This window comes from Gossypium arboreum, chromosome 1, assembly GCF_025698485.1.
Source record: "Gossypium arboreum isolate Shixiya-1 chromosome 1, ASM2569848v2, whole genome shotgun sequence".
Lineage (NCBI taxonomy): Eukaryota > Viridiplantae > Streptophyta > Magnoliopsida > Malvales > Malvaceae > Gossypium > Gossypium arboreum.
In genome coordinates, this window is record NC_069070.1 from 5,689,021 (window position 1) to 5,707,873 (window position 18,853).

The following is an 18,853-nucleotide window of genomic DNA, read 5'->3' on the forward strand; positions in this document are numbered from 1 at the left end:
TTTTTTTTATTGTAATTAAAAGTGTTTTTTACCCACATGCATAAGTTGAGATTTAAGTATTTTTAATTTACTCGTTTGTAAGTAAAAATAATTAAAATACTCTTATTTATATTAATTATTTAAAACATATATAAAAATAAATTAATTTATATTTTATATATCATTAAATTAAATTATATAAATACTTTATGCATTATTATATTAAATTATTTAAATACAATTTATCAATATATTAAAATTTTAAATTTTAAATCTTATATATTATATTTATTTTAAAAATTATTTTATATATCATCAATTTTACAAATAAATTATATTAATTTACATTTATTTAAAATTATATTTTATTTATAATTATATTAAATTATTTAAATATCATATGACTTCACTAATTTTTTACTTTATGCTATTATATCTCAAAAAGGATATTAACTTTCATCCGTAATTTTTATAATAATTAAAAACACAAAAATTAATAAATATATTTTTCACAATATTTTTATCATATTTTTAAAAATATTTTATAACCGCAACAACAATAATAGAGAACGTGCTGATTTTATTTCAGATTTCTAAATTCCAATGTTGTAAATAGATGAAACAAAATTTAATAAAAAAAAAAACACTTATCTCCTTTTAAAAATTTGATCTAAATCCTAAACTGTTTAATGTAATTATAGAATATTTTATGTGTATAAAAATGAGCAGGCAGGAGATAGTGAAGTGGCTCGGTTTCCATGACAGGGTAGCTACGTCATTTCCCCAAAAAATGAAAATAAAGTTGTAGGGCATCAGAAAGATGTGACGTACCCCATAAATGAATTTCTTTTCTAAAGAAAAAGAGAAAATTAAAAACCTAGGGACCTTAAAAGAAAAACCCAGTTTTTTCTAGGTACAACTAAAGTAGGGTAGGTTGATGTCACAGTTGTAGGGTTATTTGATTGTTCCTTTTGCATAGTAGCTTCTTACCTTACCTTTATTATTTTTAACTATATATTTATTCATCAAAAGATGAGCTCCTTAACTCATAATTTGCCGTCTTTGGGAAAATAAATAATTTGAATGGTTAATTCTACGTTTTAGTCCCTCAATTATACAACTGTTTAAGATTTAATTTTCCTATTTTAGTTTTATATATTTGGTCTCTCAATTTTTTAATTTTATCAATAAATTATTATAAATATAAATGATATATTGCGGAACAAATTATAATTGAAATTAATCAATATAGAGTACAACAAACTAATGATCCAATATCTTTGGTCTTTGACCAAAAGAAATTCGAGCATGGTACACATATAATGAAATTTAAAATTTTATAAATTGAGAGAGAGTTAATCCATAATTTACGTTAAGAGAGACTTAAATTTGCACACTCAAGAACTTAAACATTTCCAACACAATTGATCAGAGTTAAATAATAAAAGTATAATATTATATAGACTCAACTTGTGCGGTATAGTCCATACGAGACTCCGCCTCTTACCTCCAATTGTAAACCCAATCTCGTCCCCTACATATCCTCATTTTATCATTGTATTTATTTTATTAATAAATGATAAAATTTAGGTCTATAATTTTAATAAATTTAAATGTACTAATAAATTTATAAAAATAAAAATTAAGATATATCAATTTAAAACATGTTTTAATTTAAATGTGTTATCTCATGTTTACCTTTAATATTTATTGCTATTAGGTGCAAATATCAGACAAAAGAGGAGCAGATTGATTGGTATTTAATTAATAATCAAATCACTCTAGTATTGAGAAATATATTAATTATTTATGAATTCTATATGTCCTTTTGGTCTTCTGTTGTTTGAAAGACTTACATCACCTCATATGCAGTAATTTTTGGTTCAAAATGCAGTAAATTTTTAGTAAATTGAGATATTTGATTTTTCAGAAAAATAACAAAATAAAATTTCAAATAACTTTAATTATAATATGGTAGAATTTTGTTTCTTCCCATCCTTAAATTCTACGTGAAAGTAATTTTGAGCTCAGCTCGTTTTAATTGTTTTAATAATAACAATATTAATTAAATTAATGTTTAATCCATTAATGATATTTTATTTTCAATCGAAGCGAGTAAGATTTCGAGTGTTTAATTTTAATATTTGATTTAATAATTTTTTATGTGGAAATGCTTTTGTCGTAACAGTTTATGGGCTCGCTGGACGAATTTTCAGAAAATATGAAATTTTTTTGTGATTGATGACCTAAAATATATTCTTTTAATAAAATTTCAAAATTAATTAAAGTTTATTTAAAAGACAGTTTTGATTTATACAAAATATGGTTACATCTGACGAAGGTATTTGAATCCTCACAATATCAGCTAAAAAAACAGTACCATATTATTCTTAAATTTGAAATGATAAATTTAAATTTGATACCTAAAAATAGATTATCATAAAAAGCAATTTATTATGAATGAAACAACTTTTTTAAAAATAAAAAGAATTAGCGGTTCTGATCCAAAACTTTTGTAAGGTCTCATTTAGTTAAAAAAATATTTTATTACGATAAATAATTATTATCATCGTACTTTCAAAATTATATTTTTTATTTTTTATTGAAAATTAAAATCAAATAAAAACTTGATAAATATAATAATACGAATCAATACATACCTATAAACTGCAAAGAGAAACGTAGTAATACATAATGGAACAAAATAAAATTTTACATCACAAATTTAGTAATGGTATGAAACTGTAATTTCATATTATTCTTTATTTCTTTTAATAGGAGAATGATAAATCAATTTTTTTCTTTATTTTTAATTTTTTTGTGAAAAATTTAAATTCAAATAAAAATACTAAAAATCAAGATAAAAATCTAGTTTCTCGTCCTCGTATCGAAAAAAATAATGATGATGTGAAATTACAAATTCATACCATCCTTTCTATGAATACATAATATGAAATGCCAAAACATTTGTACTCGTATATTGACACATCACACAATATAAACTCATAACATGAAATCAATTGTATATATTTACATCCTAAATGTTTTTTTACCATATTGTATATAAACATGAAGTCCAGGGACTAGCATGATAATTTGTCCCAACAACCCAATAAAGTAAAAAAAGAAGACAAAGGATTAATTTCAAAGAAGTCACATTATTTATGCAATTTAACCCTAAATCAATAGACAAACAAAACAAATATAACATAAAAGATGAAGAAAGGAAAGAAGTTTAAATCATGAAAACAAAATCTTGTAAAAGAAAAGACTCAAACAGTGTTAAAAGAAAACCTTTAAATAGAAAATCTGGCAATGGAGACTGAATATTGTTATTTACTTAATATTCCACGCTGTAGTGAGTATTATTTGAATAGATGTGGCTTGGGGTGGTTAGCCGATGATGGCCAATCATTGCCCCTCTTTTGCTTTTCCTTTGGTTCATCTTGTTGTGAAAGAAATAGTTTCTTAGGTTTTAAGGATGAATTTGATGGGGTTAGTAATCTACCGCTAGGATAATGTTTGCATCTTCAACTCGTCAAGATGGGATAATGTTTGAAATAAAATAATATTAAAGAACGGAATCAAACTTGAGTAACAAGTATCGAATCTGAATAAAAACTGAACACTATTCGCACGGTTCCTCTTTGCTCTCTTCCACTCTAACAGGGACTGCCTGCCTCATATGCCATCACCCATTAATCTCTTTGATTGGACCCCTTTTACTGGCGGTGGTGGGGGCATCAACTTCGATACAACTATGTCATCTATCATCACCGTCCAACTCATGTATTAATATCAAATAGCCAGGATAAGACCTGCACTGTATGAGTTAAAATTATGATACGTGCAATGTGTGTGAGAGGGGAGTGATTTTGCCGTACAAGAAAGGGGAGTTGCGGTGGCCGGCTTTTAAATCTATTGGGAATATGACTGAGATATTTATTGGGAATGGGTAGGAGAGGGAAGTTTGAAAGCAAAGGTGAGGCGTTCGGCTTTGAATGCGGGGGAACAAAGGCGTTGGTTTCTAGGAAAAAACCGGTTGCTGCTGATGATCTACAGATGCCCATACAGTTTGGGGAACTCTGTTCAATGAATTCGTATCCTATCAATAGCCTGCCTTCCGTTTCAGACCATAATCTTTGTTTTTTCTCCTTAGCTTAGAGAAATTTTGAGAATGATCTGAGAAAATATATATACATATCAATATCAAATTTTTCAAATAAAAATGTTCTCGAAAATTTTAAAATTATCATGAATAATTTTTAAATAAAAATATTTTTAAAAATTTTAAAATTAAAAAAACAAATATAAATTCTAAACACGAACTATAAAATAAACAATTTTGTAACAATTCATATTAAAAGAAATGATAAAATTATCCTAAATTAAATATTTTTATTTTACAAATTATTCATGATAATTTCATTCAGCTCAATTCTCATTTTTATATTGATTTGGGTTTTAGACATATTTTGATAGAATGATGTGTTTTCTGGGTTTTGGTTTTGGTTATTTGAAAGATTTTTAATTTATATGTATATAAAATAAATAATTACTGTATAATATATTTAAAAGATATTTTTATATAAAATTGTTAAATTATTTTCACTAATTAAAATGTAAAATATTTATTTTTATATCATAGAAATTAAAATAAATTATGAATTAAATAAAAACAAGATTCGATAATATTCAGATAATTGTAATTTTTAATTTATATTTTAAAATAAATCCAAACAGCTGAGCTGATATTTAAATTTTTTTCTTGCCCTACTATTAAAAAAAGTTGCATTTAAGATAAAAAGCCTTAGTCCTAAAAGAAAACGATTACTTTTGTGATTAACCTGATTAAGGCTCCTGTTTCATCTAAACCAACACCCACGTATTGTGGGGGGTAAATTTACATTACAAGTTACTTAATTTAGCATCATTTTTTATTTTAGTCATAAATTTTTAATTTATCAAATTATATCACTAAACTTTAATTTTTAATAAATCAAATCACTGCATTAATAATTTTAATAGAAAATTTGACTCAGACAATTTAATATCCTTAATTTGGTTATGTTTAAAACTCAAGTGACAACCAGGTAGGTTGTTATCTTTTTTTGTTTTGCTTGCCAGCTTCGGGTTAGTTATTATCGCCTTTTTCTTCTCTCATCAACCTTTTTTTTTATCTTTCTTATTCTTATTCACTACACACGTCTTTTCTCTTTTTAATTTGCAGATCTATTTTGTAGGTATATTTGTTGTCTTTATAAGTTGTAATGGACAGATGACGATGCCAGTTGTTCGTTAAAACTCCATTGGCCACTAGTTGTTTTCTTGGAAAGTGGATAGCTCTTTGTCAACCTCTTAATTTGTTTCTGGTATAAGAGTATTTCAGAATAACAAATGATTTAACATGTCGATTTGGACCTGTATTGTCTTAAGTTTTATATATTTTTTATTTGTTTTTTCATTATTTAATAAGTTTCAGTTTTAGAAGTTTTTGTCTACCATTGTAGCACGTTTTTTAGTTTTGCTTATACATGTAATTTTAGTTTTATAAGTGATTTTAGGAATGATTTTGTTATCGTCTTCTCTAGTTTGGTAAATGTTCAATTCTTTTGTCGATTTTTGCTCGTTGCTTTGGACCATCCGAGGCTAATTTCATTATCGTATTAAGTGCTCGCAATCACTCCAGATATGTCGTGTTTGAGTTGTAACAAAGCTAATTGTCAACGTGTAATAATATTCTATTGATACTGAAGTTAAAGCTTTTATTGTGTTGATGGAACTTGCCATTCACTATTTACGACGAATGTTTGCTTTTTTTTTCTCTTTGAAATATATAGTTCCATTTATTGAATGAATAGATTAATAAATTTACCTTTAAAAATTTTTTAAGTCACTTATGCATATTAAAATTATTAAATAAAATTAAAATAAGTGAATTAATTTATTAATAATAAAAATTCAGTGATATCAATAAATAAATATTAAGTATAATAATATTTTTATAAAAAATAAAATTTATAGATCTTAAAATAGATATAAAAAAATTTTAACTTCCATAAAATTGATGTTAAGTTTAGTGAACTAAAATGTAAATTACTCAGCATTTTAACTTTAACTTTTAGCATGAAAAATTAGGTTCAAACGGGACCCTACGAGGAACATAAGAATTTAAATCCAAAAACACACTCCTTTTTCACCTTAAACGTCAATGGTGACGTCCATTTATTTTATTATTATTATTATTATTATTCTCAAAGTTTTCTTTATCTTTCTATCCAATCAAATATTTTCTTGCTGGAAAATTCGCCAGCCCTTATGAAAAAGAAAATTTACTTTCATATATTTGAGATCTAACATCTTAACGCCGCACACAAAATATATCTTTAAAGAGGTAACTTATTTTATGAAAAGAAATTATATTATTCGTTGCATTATTTTTTTGAAAATTTAATTATTATTACTCCATTATTATGAAGTTAAGCAAGCTGTTGGGGATCTTTTTCTTGGTTGGTGGATGTTGAGTTGAATCTTTATTCTTCTTTTTTTAGTCTTTGGGTCTTCATTGCATCATGACAACTTAGAAAATTTTAGCACCATGTATTTTTTTCATAAAAATAGTTTTCTTCGGAAAGGAAAAAAAAATATACAAGAGATTTTCTAAACTTGATTTTATTTTATTAGATCTAAGCTTTAAAAAGGTTTGGGTGTTTTCAGTAGCTTGCAACTGAAAGGAAAACCGGGGTGTTTTTCTTTTTTTCAGCTTTGTGAAATTAGGGTTTATTCCACAGGTTGACGTGAAGCTTATGATTGCCATTTTCATGTACTTTTTGCAGTGTATATGCTTTTGCTGATTTATTTTATTTATATACATATATATATTATATTTGTTTAAAGTACCATGGTTTCTGCTTAGATAAATTATTTAATATGTTTATATTTTTGTTATTTTATCCCCAGATCGTTGAATCCTCTTGAAAGCTAGCTTTGCATGAGTTTTTTGGGTATGGATATGAGCAAGTCTAAACTTGAATCGCATGTAGCACAGCAAAGCCGGCGAGATAAGTTGAGGGTTCATCATTTGGGACTAAACCCAGATCTTGTTCAAGTTCGTAGTGTTAGAAATGCCAATTTGCTTTACGACCCAACATTTGTTTCACCCCATCAAGAGTTAACAGAAGATGAAGAAAGCTGCAGCAGGGAAATGCCTGCAAATGGTTCGTGTAAAATACCAGGTGACCCACAAAGTTGTGGTGATTGGGTGATGGGTTATGGGATCAACCAAAACCCTATGTTTGATGCTGCTATGGGGTATCCGAAGCCTAATTACAGTGAAATTTGTAGCCAGGATAGCAAAAGGCATTGTGGGGAATTGCATTTTGTTTCATCTTCTCTTTATGATGTTGTTACTACAGCTTCTCTGGGTACTCAGGGACTAGAAATGGCTTCTATGACACATCAAGCAAGTGCTTTGCAGTGTGGCAACGGTGGTGGTGCTTGGACGAACATTAGGCCTGTATTAGAGGATGGCCAACAGTGGGCTAATGCTGCTACTAATACGACCCAAGGGCTATCTCTAACTCTTTCGTCGAATACCACATGCGGTGCAGCCCAGTTCACAGACGACCAGTTTTGTTCCCATCGCTTTAAGGAATCTCAAGATTCAAAAGCTTTAGACACTGCCCATTTATATTCGATGCAGAAGCCATCTATAATCAGTAAAGATAGTGGGAATTCAACATGTGTTCCCCTTGGTCCATTTACGGGATATGCAACTATTCTTAAGAATTCAAAGTTTCTGAAACCAGCACAACAATTATTGGATCAATACTGCCATATAGCCAACTCGAAGCTTGCTAAAGTTTGCGAGACATCCGATGCGGTCATAGGCGACATCGGTGACTTAGCCTCGGCTGATGATGCCAATGCAGTTGATATGGGGGATAGAGCTATTAAGGGAAACAACTCAGGGGCTTCCATCTCGAGTTTTTGCAGTTCTAATGAAATTAGTGTTGCTGTTGGCATTGGGAGCAGCAGCTCTTGTAGGCCTGAATACCAACAAAAGAAGGCAAAGCTTTTATATCTGCAAGAAGAGGTTGGTTGCCATTTTTTTTCCCCTTTTTTATTGTCTTCCATTGAGTCTTTATCTTCATTAATTCAATGAAAATTAATGAAGATTAACTATCAGATATGTTTATTTTAAAATCATATAGCATTAATTGAAGCCTTGCATCTTTGTATTTATACATATTGATTGTAATGCCTGTACATTATGCCATTGAAAAATTTCATCCTGTGTGCTTGGATGACTAACAGAATCGAATTTTAAACTAAATGGTCACTGATTGTAATGATAAGGATTGGTATAGTTAAGGCTTAAGAACAGAGAATTTCAATGGATGGAATTTTTATAACCGTAATTTGGGTGAAGTGTTAATTTGATTTCCATTGATGGATCTTGAAAATTATTAATACTGCATATACCATCTTTCACTATGTCATAATAATTTCTTTGATGGGTGATCAAGATCTGCCCTACTAGCATTAAGGTTCCTTTACTTATGATATATACAACCAGACCGAAAAAGAAACCGAACCATCAAATATTGTTCCGTTTGTATTATATAAGCATCTGCATACGATATATAGTTAATTTTTGTTAATTCAAACTTGAACAAATACAGTTGTTTCCTCTTAATTGTATTGCATTCACATTTTGCTTAGATTTGATCATGGAAATTTTGTTTTTTTCTTTCTTTCTTACCAGTTCGAGCAAGTTGCATGTTTGGACCGGGTATAAACCTTGTTTAGCTCGGCATGGTCTATTTTGCTGTCATGGTGTAGCCTATCCATCTAATGCTATTTTCTTTTTCTACTTTTTTACATTGATAGAGGATGTTTTCTTACAATTAAGTGCTGATAATGGATGAAATTTATCTACTTCCCAACAGTTTAATGAACTTTATTTCATCATAAGACGGTAATTAGTTTCTGGTATCAATCACTTTTCGTCTCTGTATACCTTCAAATCAAATTACATTTCAATTAACAGTGCGGACAACACTTTCAAAACTACTTTATTTGTAAGTTTCGACCTTGATAAGTTGTCGTCGTGTCTTGGCTCAAGGCCCCATTGTGGGTTGAAATCATGGGTTATTCATATCTGTATACTATTGATTTCTCCTAATATGGACAAGAAGTTTGATCTCCTACAGTGAAATTGCTGTTCTTCCATCATGTTTTCCCTGTTGTGAACCATAAGTGTTTTTAGGCCATCGATTTTTTCAAGATAGATTGATTGGTGTTCTTTGTTTTATCGTTTTACCGTTAAGAAATGCTAGCTCAAGTTTGCTCTAATAAAAAGCTGTCTTTGCCGTGCCATTGAAAGGTTTGCAGACGATACAAGCTATATTATCAGCAGATGCAAATGGTGGTTTCGTCTTTTGAATCCGTAGCTGGTCTTAGTTCTGCCACTCCCTACGTTTCCTTGGCTCTCAAGACGGTAGAAAAGAACTTTCGGTGCATAAAGAACGCAATCTCGGACCGCGTCAGGCATATATGTAGAGCCCTGGGGGAGGATTTATTGTCCTCAACTACCGGTGCTAGCAGTAGCAAAGGTGATATAAATATGTCTAGGCTAAAATATGAGGTCCAGAAATCCGGGGGAGTTAACGTGGGCTTCCTTGAACCCCAACAACAAGGCTGGAGGCCCCAGAGAGGCCTACCAGAACGTGCTGTGGCAATTCTTAGAGCTTGGCTCTTTGAGCATTTTCTTCATCCGTAAGTCTTTTCATTTTCGTATGTCAACTCGAGCATATAATCTGATGTGAATTGTTTTGTCTGTTTTTTCTTATAGGTACCCTTCAGACACGGATAAGCATATGTTGGCCACTCAAACCGGACTTTCTCGGAACCAGGTGGGCTCATGGCTTCTTGTTTGTGGTATTAAGTGTTTAATCTAACAGTTCTGTGTGATTGAATTAGAATGTAGCGAGTTAAGCGTTTGATTTCCGAAGGCAGGTGTCAAACTGGTTCATAAACGCACGAGTTCGAGTTTGGAAACCGATGGTTGAAGAAATACACATGCTCGAAAGCAAAGGCTTGGCAGAAAACAATCCGAACTCGAGCAAAACAACTGAAGCAAAATCTCCTAGTACCAATCGGCCTAATGAAGACCAACCTATCGACAGGCCATGTATAAACGCAACTTCCATGGAGCAATTGATTTGCTCAGGAACGGCTGTTGCGGGGACAACGGGAGATGCCCATGATACCGAACGCTGGTTTCATGATAAACCTTTGAGGATGGATTTTCGTATCCCAACAAGCATGGAAGGTTCGTTGTTGAGTTTCGCACCGTATGAGCAAAGCAGGCTTGAGATGGGAGGGCTCGGAGCTGTGTCACTTACCTTGGGACTCAGGCATGGTGTAGAAACCGCACAAGCACACCAGCACCAGCACCGGCACCGGCAGCAACAATATCAGTCACAGGAGGACCAACTGCAGCGGCCATTCGGAGGTCAAATGGTCCACGACTTTGTTGGCTGAAATTGTATGATCAATCAACTAGCCTAGCCATTCCTTATGATAGTTTTTCCAAAATGTGGCAAAGACTGCTAATACAAATGTTGCAGGCCAACTTGACCGTATTTGTTTGTCACACTAATACAGGGTTGAATGAAAGAGATAGCACCATGCAGTGCAATCATCATGATGTGGTAATGGTGCTTTAATAAATTTGTTTAGATTTGTCGGTTGTGTTGGTAGGGATTTTGGTTCTGTCGGTAATTGGTGTATACAAACATGTAATGTCTTTTACGGTAAGAATGATTGACACCCTTATATCCACTGTAAAAATTTCTGAGTATGAATTTGGATCAATTTAGGTTAGGTTTGTTTCAGGTTATTTTGAGTTTATCTGGGTTTTTAAGTTGGGTGTTTCGAGTTTTGGATATTTTGCGTTTTACGAAGTTATTTTGAGTTTGAATTATTATAGGTTTGCATTAAAATTAAAATTTGAAAAATAATTATTAAAAATATCAAAATATCAAAATATCAAAATAGAAAATATAATTATTAAAATGAATTTAGTTACTGTTTAGTGGGGAATGAAGATTTAAAACTCGAAAATTATAAAAACTTTAAAATTAATCATAATGACCTTGCTTTTTATGATAAGATGTACCTTGACTGCCGGATATGATTAAACGTGTTGTCATCCCAAAGCATTCAAGTGGCTGTGAAGCCAGCCATAATTTCTTGGGTAGATGACTAAACTTTCTTAAATTTTCATTTTGGATATTGAAAATAAAATTTTTTATTTTAGGTACAAACTATTGGAAGTCATTCTTATTATATACACAATTGTTAAAAGTTATTTTTATTTTTGCCACTCGTCGATTAATTTAATATTATTGTATATTTATTTTAGTTACTTAACTTTAATTAAATTTTATTTTGATCACTCAAATTTTTCATAAAAATAAAAAAAATTGAATTTATACAGGAAATGGAATTATTTGAATGCGTAGATAAAACTATGTTTTTTTTCCAATAACTCAATTCTTTATAAAAAGTCATGTTTTAGCTTATGAAAACTTCATTTTACTCGTTTGTGAAAAAAACTAAAATTAATTTTAAAAGATGGGGAAAGGAAATTAAAAATGATAAAATAGTTTTTCTATAAAAGCCCAGATAATTTTTTTATAAAACTCTAAGATTATCTCTTTTACAGGAAATAATTAAAATTAATTTTAGAGAAAAGAAAAAATAAAGGAAATTAAAGAGATAAAATGATTTTTCCTGTAAAGATACAAATATTTCCTTTAAAAACTCAGTTAATTCCTATAGAATTCAAAATTTTTCCTTTTACTGAAAAAACTAAAATTAATTCTAAAAAGAAAAAAATTAAAAAGTTAAAACAATTTTTATGGAAAAATCAGGTAAACCCTTTTATTGAAAAAATTAGTAAAAATAAAACAAATTAAAAGATAAAATAAGTGACCAAAATAAAACTTATTAAAGTTGAGTGACTAAAATGAGTATAAACTGACATTGAATTAACGACAGATGACTAAAATAAAAATGGTTTTTAGTGACAGTGCCTAAAATAATAACTTATAAAAGTTGTGTGACCAACCACGTAATTTACCCTAATTTCATTGATGGTTTTTATTTCCTGTAAACTTGTCAATTTGTCAAGTCAACTTAATTTTGATTTTGGTTGATTTAAATTAGATTAATTCTGGTTTTTAAAGTTTGAAATAATTTTGAATATATTCGTATTATTCGATTTTGGTTCAATTTCTGATTCAGGAAATTTTAAAGCTCAATTTTTTGAGTTAAATTCATTTCAAAATTCAATCATGAACTATTTATTTATATCATTTCTCATTTAAATCATTCAAATTTTGAAACTCAATTTTTCCCAACCCTAATCATTCAAATTTGAGTTGGATAAATTTGGGTTATTCACTGATAAATTTGGATTGGATGATGTTGGAATTAGGGTCGAAAGGTGTAATACCGTGCAAAGCATCCAGCCATGCATGCATGCAGTTACGTTAAATCCTATACATAATTATAACAACAGGTATACGATAAAACTAAAACCAGAATACAAGTTATATACGTACTGCCGTACAGAAACTAATTAGATCATAATCACACACACATATATATATATATATATATATATATATGTCTTAAAAACTCATTAAACACGCAGCAACATCATGCAATTATTATCTAGTTGCCGGTTTAGTCCCCATATTATTGCTAATCTCATTAATTTACCCACTTCCATCTTCATTGCCACCAGGGTAGTTGTTAAAGTCGTTCCTAGGAATGTAATGGTGGTTGTTCACACTGCTCTCTTTTGCGTATCCACTTTTGGCTTTGCTGTCGTCATCGAGCAGCCGCCGGCCGCGGTGTTTTCGTGCTTCAGCATATCCACTTTTATAACCTTTGCAGCCAAGCAGTAACTCACCATCATCAATATCGCTAAAGCTCAAGAGCCACAAACCTTATTCTTGCACCCATTAATTGGTTTTTTAGGTTAAAAGAGAAAGAAGAAAACAACACAACAAAACAATTAAGTATTGAGACCCTTATATAGGGAGAAAGGGTAGGGTTCATGACATCAATATAACATATAAAATTTTGTGATATGGATAATGTCTGTTGGATTAAGTTACAAGAAGTTTGATTTTCTTAAATTAATATCTCGAGTTTGAGCTTCGTAGACAAAAAAAAAAAAAAAAAAAAACATTACAAAAACTTTTCCCTCTACTTAGGGGTCTGATTAGCTTAATTTTGGATTTAAATCGATGTTTAATATCAACGCTGGATATCGAAAAATTTCGAAAAGAAAAAGGTGATGGGATTTCCACCAAATGAGGCAAAATCAAGTGGGATGACCGTATTGTTCCATACAAGTTGGGATTAAAATTATCAAATTGAAAGAAACTTTTTTGTCCATATTGGAACTAGCCATAAATAGGAAAATTCCACATTATGAGTGGATTTAGTTGATGCAAAAGTCAATGAAGCACAACTGTAGGTGTTGAACGGCGTATCTGGTCCAGTTTGTGTTTATTTTATGTATAAGTTTTAAATTTTGTTAAAATTAATTCATATTTTTAAAGAGTTAAAAATTAATTAAGCTCATTTTATTATTTTAATTTCTTATAAAACATATGATATTTTATTTATTATTTGGTAATTTTATTTTATTTAAATAAAGTTTAAAATTACTTATAATTTTTCTCAACTCTTAAATAAGAGGATAAAAGCGCTTCAGCACGTTCAAACTCACGTTATTTTGTGCTGACAATAATATAAATGCCAATCGAGTTAAGACTCCGTCAACATATTATTATTTTTATCAAATTTGTAAACATAAACAATTTACCATATTTTTAATATTGTAGATTTAATTTTTCATATTATATATATATTATGAATTTGAAAAGCAAATCATCTTGGGTGGAGTTCAGACCTAATATATTGAAACATAAATCATGGTAATATTTTACACATATTTATTTATTTCTAATATTTTTCTTCAACCTCTTTCAATGAATAATTTTGAGACTTGGACACTTCTTAAGTGGTTTTCAATTGGCTAGTTTTGTCAAAACATTGTGACCCAAAAAGAAACAATATTCCTCTGAAGTTTCTTTTTGGAAAATTGTAACATGATTCCCACTAGCAAAAACTTGGAGCTCAAAAATGTTTGAGTTGATTGGATTAAATGCAGGTGGCTTGATCAGTTGTTTTCAAATTGTAGATACTTAATTCAAGTTGGATTCAATTATTCTTAAAACAATAATGGTTTAAGAATAACTATGCATAGAGTAATTGTAATTCAATAATTTTTGTTTAGAATAGTTGCATTTAAAATAACTTTAATTTTAGTACAATTCTTCAAGAATAGTGGTTGTAAAGAACAAGCTTTTTTTAAAAATAAAAATCATCATACAACAACTCTGGTAAAAAACAACATTTATCAATAACAACTTTCCAAAGGCACGCATTTGAATGCTAGGTGCAGGAGTTTATGCAGTTTTCGAGCATTGTTGATGCTTTACCAAAAGGGTATTGACAACTGTTTCTTTTTGTTGTATGATGGTTTGCCATATTTGCTTTTATGCTTCTTGTGTTGAAAAATTAGTTAAGAAAGCAATTATTTTAGGTACAATGAATCCTTTAAAAATAAATTGAAATATACATGTGCTTTGTACTAAATAAACAAAAGTCGATTTTAACTTTCAGCTGAACGACTATCTCTACTATCATCAAACCATGAATTGTCTCAAGTGTGGGCTCAAGTAGCATGAGCTAAATCACATAATTAAAATTTTTATTTACTTTCAGTAGTAAAGTAAATTCTCTCTATAACTGGTAATTGTTCGTTTTTCCCAAAAAAATAGAATTTATTTTTAGAAATAAATTTTCATTGCTTTCTGACAAAATAACGACGTATGAAAGATATTTAAATTGCTTAACCAACAGTTCCTATTTATAGAGTAAAGTACAAAAATTCTGTTTGAATAAGGTCTGATTAAATAATAATATTTTAATAAAAATACAACTCCTACTTGAATTGTAGAAGTAAGGGGCATCGACACACCCTTAAATACATTAGGGTTTGCTGCCCCTTTTATTACACAAGGCCATATTAAGGATTTTTTGTATTGAGTCCAATTATATGTGCTTCCTAAACTTTTATCCAATACTTATAGTTTATCCAATCCAATATTTATTTTCTATTATCAAAATTATTATTTATTTAATCAATTAATTAAATTAAATTCTCAATTAAATAATTTTATCAACCCAATTGTAATTCCGTTAAGGACATAACAACTTTACCATAATAAAATAAAATCTATGAAGAAATATATAGTTAATTTTCTTATTCAACAAATTCAAAATGACTAATTAATTTAATTTAATTTTGAACTTCAATTATATAATTATAATTAATTAAATAATAATTGAAAAACCTTAAATTAATTTTTAAGTTATTTCTTGTACTTAGCGAGAAAATGCATTTATTGCTGATAGTGATACATGCTATTTATTTTTCTTAATTCGTCGTTTTCATTCATTCCATATTTTTTGGTTCTATATGCAACTCATTTCTGGTTATCTCAAGCTAGCAAAGGAACCAATTGGACATATATAATTAGGGCTTAAATAATTTGTTATTAAGGTCCACTTTTACACCTATTAATTACAATATTATTTACTTACAAAGTCATTCCACTAAAGTATCGTGACTGAACTCTCCCTTATTATAGATCATTACAAAAACTACTTAATAAATGTTCATTCAATGACCTTGTCATAAGTGTGTTACTCTTATAGGATATCCTTAATTTCTTTGGGATAAATCTATTCACCCAATATGATCCTATTTTATCTTATGGTAACCATTATATCTTTTTTTATGAAAAGATAATTGCTATCAAATAATAATTAAATCATTTATCACGATGACAAATGACTCATGACCATGTTTTAGTTTTCATGTATCATGTAATGCCAATGAGAGGATATCATTTACCTTTTATTGGGCTATGAATTCTAATATTGTGGAATGATGCTACATATTGCAGAAGTATACCTAACGTATCAACTTTTGATTCCTTATCTATTTGAACTTAGGTTTTCATTTACATCAAAGTATATTAGTCATGCATATATTGTCCATCATCCACTTAAGATTAAGGTATGTCACACTATGAACATCATAAGTGAATAAATTTATAAACGGATCTAGGATCTATTTTACTTGGGTCATTTTTGATGTACTGTCAATCTAGTCAGTCACATCTGGATCTATATCTTCTGGGAATCATCTACTCCAATACTCAAGACAAGGCATCTCTCTGATTGGACTTGATACGACATGTTAGCCTTTCAATCGGTTTGCTTGTTTCTGATTATGCTAATGACATGTGTAGATTATCTACCAATATAAGCTATCTTTCCGTATTACGATTCGATCACGTAATACTGCTTAGTATTAGTTAAACATTAGATAATCAATGACTCAATATTTGTTTGCATTTTGTTTAATGCCCTCAATGGTTTTTGCATGCAAAGCAAAATGCAAACAAATACTGAGTCATTGATTATCTAATGTTTAACTAATACTAAGCGGTAGTACATGGTCGAACCATAATACGGAGAGATAACTTATATTGGTAGATAATCTAATGTATATATATAGATAAAAATATTACACTAAGAGTACTAGATCCCAACATGTTGCTGTTGTTGTAGTGTTGTTCTGTAATCCTTCTTTTTTCAATAAATTTTCATTTAATGAGAAAAAAAAAACAACAACTCATGTTCAAAATAGATCAAAACAACCCTTCTCTAGGAATCACTCTTGTTCAAAGAGATGTTTCGCAAATGATGAGAAATATAATATTAGTTCACCAAAGTAGAAAAAAGTGGGAGAAAAAACCCCAAAAATGTGGTAAAATTTTTGAGTTATTTTAGCTATTGATAGAGAGCTTTGCTTGATAGATCAAATATTGATATAGTTAAAATATTTCCTTTCACCCTTTGTTGTACTATTGAGTACTCCTCCTTCTTTCACAAACATAGTGAATAAAACATTCACTATTCACTATTATCAATAACTTAAACCCTTTGTAATAAATCATTAATGTCTTTACAACAAAAAGTATTCTCTTGTAATTTATATTTACTAAGTTATGTAATCTTTATTTTCTATACTTATAAATAGTTTCTCATAAGACTCTTGAAATTATCTATAATCTTTCTTCTTATTTCTCTTTTTAGCCTTATTCTTCTTGCACTGCTACTTTAATCATCACCAACCACTGCACTTAATAGTATTTAATTTACTCGAATATTTTTCTACTGTTTCTCAATAAATTAGGTTTCATATGTTTGCAACACTTTCTCTTTTACCAAAAAAATCCTCTACACAAATCAATATATATAAAAGTACGTAACCATTTCCATTCCTCCATGATTCATCCGGGACTTACTGTTCACATAATTTAGATAGTGCAAAGTACTTTATATCATCAACAACTAAAATATCTAAAATATATTTAAAAAATTATCACTTTCAAGAGCATTAAAAGATCCTTTTTGCATATTATAAAGTGTAATGGGCTGAATGATTGCATCCAATTGCAATGATACAGCTTCTTCATCCATGGTGTAGTAGAACTTTTGTTGGATTTGATTCACACCAATATTGCACCTTATTAGATACAACATATTGTTTTCATTATTAATTTAAAGAAAAACAGCAAAAAGCAACAAAAATAATCTGCCTAGTTTTATCCGAGATCTTAACTGGAATGAAAATAAAACTTGTAATTGAAATTTAAGTTTTAAAGTCATTTAATTGAAACCATTATTTTCTTTTAATTGAAAATAAAACTAGTTTTAAACCTGAAGCTGCTAGTAGTGAAGTCCTTGAGACTGGTACTATTCATAGACCGAGTGATGGAACGAGTGCTATTGAATTTGACTGGTGGGATCGCATACTATCCACCATGAACATGGAATCTGAATTGCAAGAAATCAGATATTTCTTCAGTGTAGCCTGCGTCTACCTTGCACCGAGGTGGTCCACAACCTCCAGATTTTATTAATATTTTTTTAGTTTAAATGCTATGAGACCAAATATTTTAAAGTTGTTCACATAAAGTTTAAACCTTTCAAAATAGTTAAATAAAGATTAAGACTTTTCGAAAGTGCTCAAATAATAGTTAAATGCACTTTCACTCAATAATTAACATATTTAGAATATAACACATGTCAACTGAATTAGATATTAATTGTAATTTGATTTATGACATTTGGGGTTCTGCCGGAAAATTTTTTATTATTAAAAGAAGCTTATCGACTTACCATTTCACAACCAAAAGATAAAGCAAAATAATAACATTATAGAAGGTAATATATTGCTACACAGTAATAGCGGATTGACTGTGTGTTTATTTATTTGTCCTCATAGTGAGGAGATTGTTTCAGTATTCGAATACCCCAATAAGGCTAGCTCCTAATTAGTTACAAATATCTTATTTGGCATGCATCCCCAGATGTGGGTTCTCTTCCCTGTACTTCTTCTGGAATACAATTTAGAGACGTTGCAAATACTGAAATGTGAAATGCTTCTTAGGTTATTGAAACTTCACCATCTAATGGCACCATTAATGTAAATTGCAATGTGTCCCATTCGGATGCACAGCAGTTGAGATCCACAGGATCAACTTCTAACCTCTCTCCTCCTAGTCTGCCTTCAGTTACTGCGATTGAACATCAACCAAGCAATGCAAACCAAATTGCTAGCCAGTTTTCTCAAGACCCGAGG

The 18,853-nt window shown here is 29.5% G+C and overlaps 1 protein-coding gene across 5 annotated transcripts; it reads left to right on the top strand.

Moving 5' to 3' along the window:
* Positions 1–6,247: 6,247 nt before the first annotated feature.
* Positions 6,248–10,836, top strand: LOC108482399 (BEL1-like homeodomain protein 8). 5 transcript variants are annotated; one of them, XM_017785525.2, is made up of 5 exons: positions 6,248–6,373; positions 6,940–8,074; positions 9,368–9,759; positions 9,836–9,896; positions 10,000–10,836. In XM_017785525.2, the coding sequence occupies exons 2-5, from the start codon at positions 6,971–6,973 to the stop codon at positions 10,525–10,527; spliced, it is 2,085 nt and encodes a 694-aa protein (XP_017641014.1). In that variant the 5' UTR covers positions 6,248–6,373; positions 6,940–6,970; the 3' UTR covers positions 10,528–10,836. The 5 variants fall into 5 exon arrangements, with proteins under 5 accessions (XP_017641014.1, XP_052882575.1, XP_052882572.1 ...); XM_053026615.1 differs by having other exon boundaries at positions 6,373–6,488; XM_053026612.1 differs by lacking the exon at positions 6,248–6,373 and adding an exon at positions 6,498–6,816.
* Positions 10,837–18,853: the final 8,017 nt, after the last annotated feature.